Raw genomic sequence first — 11,435 nt, forward strand, 5'->3', positions numbered from 1 at the left:
TCATTTAACAGGCATCTTGGTTATCAGATTTAAAAAACCCATGGTATACAAGGGTTTATTGCCACCTGCTGTGCAGGCATCCACTAGGGGTTGAGGGAGACAGATCCACATGGCCAATCATGGTTTAAATCCTGGTCCAGGCAGCTTGAGAAAAGCACCAGGTGAGTGTGTGTGCATGCCCCAAATCCCAATAGGATGGAGAAATGTAGAAGGGATGTGTCTACACCTCACTGGGAATACTTTCTTCCTCTCCTTCTCTCTTGCTCTCTTGCTCTGGTGCATGTGTATCCTTTGGCAATTAAAAAAAAAAAAGTAAATAACTATACAAGTATATGCACAGATGACAAAGTTGTGAAGTGCTATTCAAATAACTAAAATTAGTCTTTAGTAGAATAGGGATTATTTATCAAGACATAGCTTAGCCTAGGAGAAATAAGGCCGGGGGTCAATTAATGAGCTTCACCACCCCCCAAAAGTTTGTGCAAAAATTTAAACAGAAAGCATAAAAGGTGTATGTTTCTCACTGGAGGGCTAAACTTTTTCTTAAATTCTCAAAAGAATCTGTGACCCAAAAATGACCACAAACTTCACAAACTATTACTACAATTTGCTTATTTCTGCTCCAGTTTTTTCCCTCACCAAGGAAATCTTCTGATTACCAATTACTGTGAATACTAACTACAGTAGTATCCCCCACCATCCCCAGTTTCTTTTCCAAGGTTTCAGTTACTATAGCTGGGACTAGCAGATGGTGGGATGGTTATGTCACTGGACTCTCACATGGCCAACTGCAGTTTGAGTCCCAGACCCGGAGGCTTGAAAATCAGTTACTGTAGTCAGCTGCTATATTAATTGGAAAATTCCAGGATTTGAATCATGGTCTACTATGTTGGGTCCAGTGACATAACCATTACGCTATCCGCAGGTCCCTCAGTTATCAGGTTTTAAAAACCATAATATACTATGGTTTACGATTACCTGCGGCTTAGGCATCCACTGGGGATGTTAGAATGGATCCCCGGTGGGTAAGGAGTAATGTCTGTGCACTTTTTTCCTTTTATGTGGGTGGTGAGGCAGAGAGATATTTTTAACTGGGTTTCACTGTGTGGCCATCTTTTTGCCCCAGCCTCACAATTAGCTAGGATCACAGGCACACACAACCACACCCCACATGTTTAAGTTGGCCCAGACACTAAACCCAGGCCTCTTATCTCCCAAGCTGTGGCACTCTGCGTGTATCACTCTGCTGGGCCTAACTCGCCAGGTGTTGTGGACTAAGGAATGGCAGCGTTGTAGTTGGGAGAGGTCTGGTTAATGAAAACACAGATCTCACATGGCCAACTGCAGTTTGAGTCCCAGACCCGGAGGCTTGAAAATCAGTTACTGTAGTCAGCTGCTATATTAATTGGAAAATTCCAGGATTTGAATCATGGTCTACTATGTTGGGTCCAGTGACATAACCATTACGCTATCCGCAGGTCCCTCAGTTATCAGGTTTTAAAAACCATAATATACTATGGTTTACGATTACCTGCGGCTTAGGCATCCACTGGGGATGTTAGAATGGATCCCCGGTGGGTAAGGAGTAATGTCTGTGCACTTTTTTCCTTTTATGTGGGTGGTGAGGCAGAGAGATATTTTTAACTGGGTTTCACTGTGTGGCCATCTTTTTGCCCCAGCCTCACAATTAGCTAGGATCACAGGCACACACAACCACACCCCACATGTTTAAGTTGGCCCAGACACTAAACCCAGGCCTCTTATCTCCCAAGCTGTGGCACTCTGCGTGTATCACTCTGCTGGGCCTAACTCGCCAGGTGTTGTGGACTAAGGAATGGCAGCGTTGTAGTTGGGAGAGGTCTGGTTAATGAAAACACAGATTTCACTTAAACTAGATAAACTGACATGAGTTTCAAATCAGTCTCTTAGGAAATTGCTCCAGCACGACTCTGTCTCATTCGATCGGACCAAGTTTTTGATTGGCTGTCCAGTGGTTTACCTCTCTGCTCTCTGAGGGCAGGGCTATGAGTCCTGCTTAAGTTCTGTCCCTACCCACCAGCTCAGGGCCAGGCACAGGTAGACAAGAGAGATCTTTGAACTAAACGCACAGCAGTGGAGGGGCAGTAGTCACACACACTGTGACATATCCATAGTGCAGACCTCATTCCTGCCTGGCAGCATCTCCCTGGGTTACTGAGATGGAAAAGTTACCTAAGGAGTTCAGACCAGCACTGTTTTTAATGAGTTTTAACCCAGAATACAAAGCAAGGTGCTTATGGATACCTTGGTACTGATATAGTAAACAGCGGTTTATTTTTCTCCCATAAAAACAAGCTACAGAAGTGTGTCACAGAGATAGGCGAAGACATTTGCATCTATTTTTCAAAAACTACCCTGAAAACTAGTAGCACTGTTGCCATTTCCAAGCCATTGCCCATACACTGTGCCCCACCACCCCACCCTGTTTATCAATGCAAATTCTGGAGCTTTCTTAACTCAAGAGATCTTAGGGGGAGAATTCCCCACTTGTCAGCATGCAAGGGTCATTCTCCTTGGTTTTCTTGTTGATCCTGTTGAACTTTTGGTCACTGGATGAAGGAAGCCTCCAGGTCCTCTACGAGTTCTTCTGAGGAACTTTGACTGTGACCTGTGAGGGGAACAGAGATGCTGTTAAATTCCAGGTCCACTCTCAGCGGGGTGTATTTCTCACTTCTAACATCTCATTGGCCAGCTGGTCGATCCCAGGAACCACCAGGGTGTGTCCACCTGCCTCTGTGTAACCCAGTGGCTGTTAGCCAGAGGCATTCCCACCACCTAGGGTTATTCAGCAATATCTGCAGCCATTTTTCCGTGTCACAGGGAGATGGCACCACTGGTATGTCATGGGTCAATGTCCAGAATGCTGCTGGACATCCCACAGTGCATGGTGAAGGCCCACGACCGGGAACGTAGGCCCAGACAAATGTGCCAAGGTTGAGAAAGCCTGACTGAGACCCATTGTTTTCTTCCACAAGAATGAAAGCAGGAGGGCCAGCTGTGCAGCTTAGTGGTAGGTGCTGGGCATCAGGAGCCAGATTCCACTTGGCTGACCATGGTTTGAATCCTGGTTCTGGAGTATGAAAAACACACTGAGCACATGTGTGTGCATGCCCAAAACCTTGACAGGATGGAGAAATAAAGGAGAAGGGATTGTGGCGTGACTATGTCACATGAGGGTGTGCTTTCTTCTTTCTGTCCAGCAAGTGCACGTGTGTCTGGCAAATTTAAAAATAATAATAATGTGCATAAGCTCACAGGTTATCTCAGTGTATTAAGTGGGAAGATTCCAGTTTCAGATGGCACTGGGTTGATTTCTTGCTCTGCCCACTAACTGGGTAGGTATTTCACCTCTATGTACCTCACTTTCTCATCTGTACACTGCGGATAAGAACAGTATCTCCTTCAAGGGGTTGTTGCGAAGACTGAATGAGCAAATCTAGCATATATTCTGACACAAAGGAAGCACTCAATAAAAATGAATTAAAGGGGCAAGCAGGTGGTGTGGTGGTTGAGGCTCTGGACTCCTACATGACCAACTGCAGTTCAAGTCCTGCACCCAGTAGCTTGCTTTCTCTCTTTCTTTCTCTGGTGTACGTATATGCCCTATAGAAAATTTAAAAGTAATGATAATAATAAATAAAATTAAATAATCCTATTTTTAAAAAAGAATTAAAAAGAAGGAATCTAAGCTTGCAGTGTGGTCATTAAGGCAGCTAGATCTACTACATGACTGACTACATGGTTTGAGTCCCAAACCAGGCAGCTTAAGAAATAAACTAGGCACATATACATGCATGCCCCAAATCCCTAAATGAGGGAGAAGTGAAAAAGAAGGGATTGTGGTGTAAGCATCCACCATGGGGGATGCTTTCTCACTCCACCTTATCCCCACACCATGAGTACATGTGCCTCTGCCAAATTAAAATTTTCATCAGCCCCTGCTTGCAAGTTTGACTTGTCTTCTGAAAAATTGCTGTTTTTGTTAGTATTATTCTTGAGCTCAGAATACAAGAATCTTTATCATGACCACTAAGCATAGTGTCTAGCAGTGTGGGCATTCAGGTAAACTAGCTGGATGGAGGGTGGAGGTAACTTTGCCTCCTTCAACCTGCATCCTAGAAATACTCCCAGCCATCAAGTCCTGCCAGTTCTTTCTTTAAAAGCTTTCTCCCTGGGGCCAGCAGGTGGTGTGGTGGTTAAGATGCTGGATTCCCACATGGCTTACCGTGGTTCTGCTCTCAGACCTGTGGCTTACTTTCTCACTTTCCCTTTTTCTCTCTCTGGTGAAATTTGAAAAAAAAAAAAAAACAAAAACCCTTAAAAAAAAAAAAAAAAGCTTTATCCTGTTGGAACCAGAAGATGGTATAATAGTTACATTGCTGGACTTCCACATAGTTGACTAAGGTTCAAGTCCTGGACCTGGCAGCTTAAAACTCACACCGGGTGTATGTGTGTGCGTGTGCCCCAAATCCCGAGAGGAGAATGGAGAGAAAGGATTGCGGTGTGGCCATTGCCCCTGGGGGGAGGAGGGTTGATTTCTCACTTTCTGTCTCTGTCTCTTTGTCGAGCACACATGCCCTATAGCAAAAATCTCTCTCAAAAAAAAAAAAAAGCTTTCTTCTGTTCTCCTACCATCTCAGCTTCATCAGCTGACACTTGGGTTCCTACACGAACCACCTGGACTTTAGTTTCCTCTTCTTAGATCCTCCTGTTGCTCACCATCAATCATTAGCTACTGCAGTTCCTTGAAGCACAGTTCTAGCCCTCCTCACCTCTCTCACTCCGTTCCTGAATACTCTTGTCCATAACTATCATTTGGATGAAAAGCTACAGGCCAATGACATGCGAATTTCCATTTCAAATCTGAGTCTCACCCTTTGATCTCCAAATCTACCTTTCCTGCTGTATTTTCTAAGTTTTCCTCTTGGATTCCTGCAGGTGCCTCAAACTCAACTCTAAAAGGAGTTGATGTACTTCAGTGTTGCCTAGGTCAAGTGGCATTACCATCCATCACTCTTGTCTGGCTAGAAACTGGGAGTCAGCTTTTGACTACTATGTTAACTTTCTCTCTGTATATCCAGTCATAAGTCCTACTGAACCTACTTCTAGATTTCTGTCAAATATATTCACTTCTCTCTACCTCCTTCATACCACCCTGCTCCAACCACTTTGATCCCTCACCATGGCAGTCTCCTGACAGCTCCTTCTGTACCTTAGGCAACCTCTAAACAGCTTTCTGTCTATAGATTAAGAACAATCTGAAAATGCAAATTGAATCACTTCACTTTTCTGCTGAAAAGGCTTCCATAGCATTTTAGGGTTCTTAAGAAAGGGACCAAATTCTAGTATCATGACCAACCAGGGTTGCTGGGCTCTGGCCCCACTCACTCCTCTTTAAGAAGTCTGTCTTATTCTTTAATGTTGTATAAAGTTTAAAAAAAATTTTTTTAACTTTATCCATTTATTTATTTATTTTAACTTGACTAGAAAGGGAGGGAGGGGGAGAGAGAAACTGAGAAAGCAAGCCACCAGGTCCAGGATTCGAACCGCAGTCAGGATTGTGAGAGTCCAGAGCCCTTAACCACCATGTCACCTGCCGGCCCTAAGCAATCTATCTTCCACCACCAGCAACTTCCTTAAATTCCTGCAATTCCTTTCCTCTTTTTACCATCACAAATCCTCATCCTTCAGTTATCATCTTAAACATTACCCTGTCACGTTGGCATCCTGTACATCTATTCTAATTAAGTTCCAAGATCTCAGATCTCTGAATCTACTGAAGTTGAATCTTTCCATCCAACATCACCCCAAAAATCCAGCACAAGCTTCCTGCCCTAATGGGCCATCTAGCAACTGCAGCGGGCTCTTGCGCATCATATGAAGTGTGTATACGGGGAACTAGGTGGGGGTGTGTGTAGGAAACAAGGCTGGCTATGAGCTGATCTTGGTCTCTCAGAAAGTGAGAAATCACCCCCCAGGGGGGATGGCCACACCACAACCCCTTCGCCTCCATTCTCTTCTCAGGATCTTGGGCATGCACACACAAGCATCGGGCATGAGTTTAAGCTACCGGGTCTGGGACTCAGACCACAGTCGACTACATGGGAGTCCAGTGACGTAGCCATTACGCCAACTGCTGGTCCTAAGGATGAGTATTTTTATATCAAATACAAGGGTGCTTCAAAAAGTTCACAGTAAGGGGACCAGCAGTTGGCACGGTGGTTAAGGCACTGGATACTCCCACATGGCTGACCAGGGTTCAAGTCCTGAATCTGGTGGCTTGCTTTCTCACTTCCTCTCTCTCTCACTCTCACCCTCTGTCTCTCTCTGGTCAAATTAAAAAAATAAATGAATGAATAAATAAAATAAGAAATAATTATTTTTAAAAAGGTTCACAGTAAAATTAAAATATGAATTTATTTTGGTGCAAGAATGTTGAAATCCATGTTTAGTTTTTTCATAATACATGCCTTCCATGAACTTTTCCCTTTTTTTTTTTTAAACTTTATTTATTTATTAATTTGACCAGAGAGGGATAGAGTGAGAAAGAGAGAGAGAGTGCTCAAGAGAAAGTGAGAAAGCAAGCCACCAGGTCAGGGACTTGAACCATGGTTGCCCATGTGGGAGTCTAGCACCCTTAATCACCATGCCACCTGCCAGCCCCAACCATGAACTTTTTCAAGACCCTTTGCATTCTATAAAAATGTGTTCTTGGCCCAGGCATGGTGGCACCCACTGCTAAGATGCTTTGTTCTGCAGGTTGAGACCTCATGGGAGGACCAGGTTCAATTCCCAGTCCAACCTAAAGGCCAGGTATATCATGACAGCAGCCCTGTCTAAAACAAAAACATTCTTAAAATGATTTTTAAAATAAATGTCTTTTTTTATTTTACCATAAGGCATGTGCACTCATCAGTAAGCTACAGAAAGAGAGAAAAAGTAAGAGAGCACCTCTCATCGGGGATGACTACACTGCAATCTTTTCTCATCCATTTCTCCTTTCGGGTTTTGGGTATGCTCGCACATGCACCTGGCATGTCTTTCAAGCCACGGGCCTAGGGCTTGAACCACGTGGCCAGCCATGTGGGATCTAGCTGCCTTAACCACCATGCAACAGGCTGGTCCTCTACAAATACATGTTCAGTTGCTCCCTAATACTCCATGATCAGGGTGTTCCATAACTTTTGGGGCATTTACATTATATCTGACTTCTCCCTGTCAGAGATAATGCTATGATGGGGGCTGGCAGGTGGCATGGTGGTTAAGGGCGCTGGACTCCCACATGATTAACTGTGGTTTGAGTCCCAGACCTGGCAGCTTGCTTTCATACTTTCCCTCTCTCTGTTCCCCTTTGGTCAAATTAAGATAGATAAATAAGTAAATAAATAAATGAATCATGAATAAATTAAGTTAAATAAAATAATTCTTTAAAAAAGAGAGAGCGATGATGCTTTGATGAACATTTATAGAATTAGCACTCTTTTGTACTTCCGAATCATTCTTCAGCCTATATTCCTGTCACTGAAATTGCAAAACCAAAGGTTAGGGGTATGGTTGTGGACTGTGATGCCCAATGCCAAACAGTCACATTCTGACTTGAAGCTGTTTCTCACTGCTGCCCCGTGCTGGAATCCTTCCTTTCTTTCAGGCTTTAGCAAAGGACTGTCAGCCTGTGGGCTCAAAGTCCCTAGTTCTCACCAGGACACAGTAGAGACTCGCTTAAAATAGGAAATTAGTCATCAGTTCTGATGGGCTGAGAGAGGCCATACTCACGGTCTTCACTTCAGTGTATGCCTGCAGCCCGTACTCCCCCAGCTCCCGGCCACTGCCCGACATCTTATAGCCGCCAAATGGTGACTGGGCGCCAAACACATCATAGCAGTTGACCCTGTCATTTGAAATGAGATGGAAGAAATCACTCTTGAGGGGTATGTGTTCCACCTCCAGGATCTCCATATTGTCTACAGTTTTACTGAGGGAATCTAGACGGATAGATCCATGATAGTGACCAGCCATGGAGGAGACCAGAGCAAGCCACATTAGCAACCGCCTAAGTCATCTCCATCCTCCAAGATGGGGTCACAGACAGCTGTCAATAACAGTGCACCAGGTGACAACTGCCCATGTGAACTATTCAGTTTAGCTAAGGTATTTTTCACAAATAATAATAATAATAATAAAAAAACCATGAAATTCAATTGAATTTAAAATTCACCATTTTAAGGTGTATAATTTGTGGGTTTTAGCATAGTCACAATGTTGTGTTGTGTCTGGCTTCTTTCACTTAGTACCATGTTGTCAAGGTTCATCTGATAGAGCCTCTATCATGTATCATTCCTTTTTGTGGCTGACTCCTTATTCCATTGTACAGGTAGACCACAGTAGATTTAGCCATTCGTCCATTGATGGAATGGGGGTTGTTTCCACTTATTGGTTATTATGAACAAAGTCACTATGCACATTTGTGTATACATTTTGTGTGGACATGTTTTTATTTCTTGTGGATAGATACCTAAGCACAGAACTTCTGGGTCACCAAATTCTGGGATGATGAGCCCTGGGTTCTAGAAGACCCTGGTTTGGGTGAATCTTTTCTGGAATGTGAAAGGCAACTCAGAAACTTACCACACAGTGCCAGCCTGCAGGGCTTGGGACAGATAATTGGCCTTGTCCAAGTCCTTGGTGAAGACAGCTGCAGCCAGCCCATATTTGGAATTGTTGGCTCTCCCGACAACCTCCTCTATGGTCTTGAACTTCAGGATCTGCATCACTGGCCCAAAGATCTGGGGTGAGAGAGTAGGGTAGGAGGGTGTGACAGTGTGGAAGCACCAGCTGTTCAGCTTCCATAGAGTTTAGCAGATAATTGCAGAAGTGGGGATGAGCCCCCAGGCATATCCTTAGGGTTCCAGAGAGAGACAGCCACCACACTCAGTGAAATTCTAAGGGGAGGGAGCTAACAAAGATTGATGACCTTCTGTGTGTCCCACACTTTACATATAGTATTTACTTCTTTTTAAAAACATTTTATTTATTTTATTATTTAAAAGGTTTTTGCTATAGGGAACATGCAGTCACCAGAGAGACAGAGAGAGAAAGAAACGCACCAGGTCCAGAACTCAAACCATGGTTGGCCATGTGGGAGTCCAGCACCTTAAGCACCATGCCACTTGCTGGCCCCATACTGCAAGGTATGTGTTATTTGCATGTGATACGTAGACTTAGCATCAAAGAATTCGAGTCAGTTGCCTAGCAGTATAAATACAATCTACAGGTAAGTCAGCATAGGTACTAAATACAATATGGTCTCTGTTCCCAAGACATTGAAGGTCATCTTGCACTTTCCGTGCACTATTCTTGGAGTGAGCCATTTCCTCAAGGAACTCTGGTTTCTTTCAGTAGAGTGGTATATAGAAACCAAAACATGGGTGGCAGGTGTGCTTGTTGTTGTTGGGGTTGTCACTGTTCTCAGACTCTCTCAAGGGAAACCACTGCAGGAAACAATTCTAAATGACTATAAAGCAGTCAAAGCTGCAGTGTTACTGAGTGATTGTACATAAGCGGAATGATGAGTGGTGGGAACCCAGAGCAGTCTAAGTGGGTACTAGGGATGATGGTGTCAGGGAAGGTTTTGCAGGCATGACACTCAAGCTGTGATGCAACAAGAACAGAAATTAGCCAAACCAGAGTGGAGTGCAGAGGAGAGAAACAGAGCCACAGGCACAAGCTCACCCTTCATACATATTCTCACTTGATCCCATTCTCCACTAAAAGGAACTTGAAGGAATGGCTGATTCCAGGACTGGAGAATGTAAAAATGGTGGTGGGAGAGTATGGCCAGGGCTCATCCTGGCTGAAGTTAGGACTGTGAGACAGGGCATTGCCTGTTTCAGGTGCCAGCAAAGCAGAGGAAAGCCCCTGCCCTTCCAGAAAATTAGTATTTGAGATTTTAAAAAAATAATAATTATTTAACTTTATTTATCTACTTATTTTTTAATTTGACTGGAGGGAGAGAGAAACAGAGAGATAGAGAAAGTGAGAAAGCAAGACGCCAGGTCCAGGACTTGAACCGTGGTGGGCCATGTGGGAGTCCAGTGTCCCTGCCAGCCCTAGTATTTGAGATTTGTAAGAAAAGAATCAAAGTAGTCACAATGGGGAAAAAGGTAGAACTCTGTTGGACCTTCTTACTCCTGGATTTCCAAATCCAACACTATTTTATTTTGACTCATACGGGAAAAAGGTGGCACCATAATGCTTTCCCTGCATGGCCACTAAAGGACTTATCTGGCAGGGTTGGGGGTGAAGCAGATCTGGTCTCAGGATGTCAAGGAGGGGCAAAAGACATGTCTTAGACATCCCTATATATCCAGGGTCTGCGGACAGCCTGGCACAAATGAATTATGTGGAGCTGTTGGGAGAATTATCAAAGCAATCTTGTCATGGAGGGAGTCAGCCCGTTTATCTAATACAATATCCGCTCATACCAAGACAACAGGAAGAGAATCATGGCTTGCGGGGCCAGAACACAAAGGCCTGCTCCCTCTGCTGCAGAACTGCAACATTCTCCTGGACCCTGGGTAGCTATCACAGGATGAGGAAGAGAGTGGCAGGGGGAGGAGTAAGCTGTAAATAACTTGTTCTAGTCACAGAGCCAATGGATGGATCATAGTGTCCAGATGCTAGACTGAACTGTCCACTGCTCTTCTCCTCTAGGAACAATTCCTAGAGCATCCAGGTGCTAACCTCCTCCTTGGCGATGGTCATGCCATCTTGCACATCTCCAAACACAGTAGGCTGGATGAAGTAACCACGGTCGGCAGCAGGCCCCCCACCACACAGCAGCTTCGCCCCCTCTTGCTTCCCAGATTGGATGTAGCCAAGGATCTTCTTAAACTGAGTTTCATCTACCTGTAAGAGAAGGTGCCCAGAGTTACAAAGATGCTAAATTGAGACCCCTCTTAGACTTTAGGTTAGAACCATGGAGACAATGAGACAACTGGGAAACAGGCAAGGTCAGAAAGGGAAACACACAGAACCAATAAAATACAGGGATGACCCTGTAGCCTAGTGGTTAAGAGAGCCAGATCCCACATGGCTGACTGTGGTTCATATCCCATCCCTGGTGGCTTAAAAAACATACCAGACAGCGGGGGACCAGCAGTTAGTATAATGGCTATGTCACTGGGCTCCCATGTAGTTGACTGCGGTTCGTGTCCTGGACCTGGTGGCTTAAATTCATGCCGGGCGCGTGTGTGTGCATGCCCAAGATCCCACGAGGAGAATGGAGGAGAAGGGAGTGCGGTGTGGCCATCCCCCTTGGGGGGGTGATTTCCTGCTTTCTGTCTCTCTGTCTCTGTCTGTCTGGCAAGCGCACGCGCCCTATAGCAAAAAACTCTCCA

General features: G+C 44.6%; 1 protein-coding gene across 1 annotated transcript in view; it reads right to left on the bottom strand.

The window, feature by feature from the left end:
- Nucleotides 1-2,288: 2,288 nt before the first annotated feature.
- ALDH2 (aldehyde dehydrogenase 2 family member) overlaps nt 2,289-11,435 on the bottom strand; it is a 22,734-nt gene continuing 13,587 nt past the window's right edge. Inside the window, exons 9-12 of the mRNA XM_027771642.1 lie at nt 10,780-10,944; nt 8,665-8,822; nt 7,813-7,927; nt 2,289-2,647 (exon numbers count right to left, since the gene is read on the bottom strand). Of these exons, the coding sequence (XP_027627443.1) occupies nt 2,615-2,647; nt 7,813-7,927; nt 8,665-8,822; nt 10,780-10,944 (471 nt within the window). The 3' untranslated portion in view covers nt 2,289-2,614. The remainder of the gene's footprint in view (nt 2,648-7,812; nt 7,928-8,664; nt 8,823-10,779; nt 10,945-11,435) is intronic.

The sequence above is a fragment of the Tupaia chinensis genome, unplaced genomic scaffold, assembly GCF_000334495.1.
Source record: "Tupaia chinensis unplaced genomic scaffold, TupChi_1.0 Scaffold000226_1, whole genome shotgun sequence".
Taxonomy (NCBI): domain Eukaryota; kingdom Metazoa; phylum Chordata; class Mammalia; order Scandentia; family Tupaiidae; genus Tupaia; species Tupaia belangeri.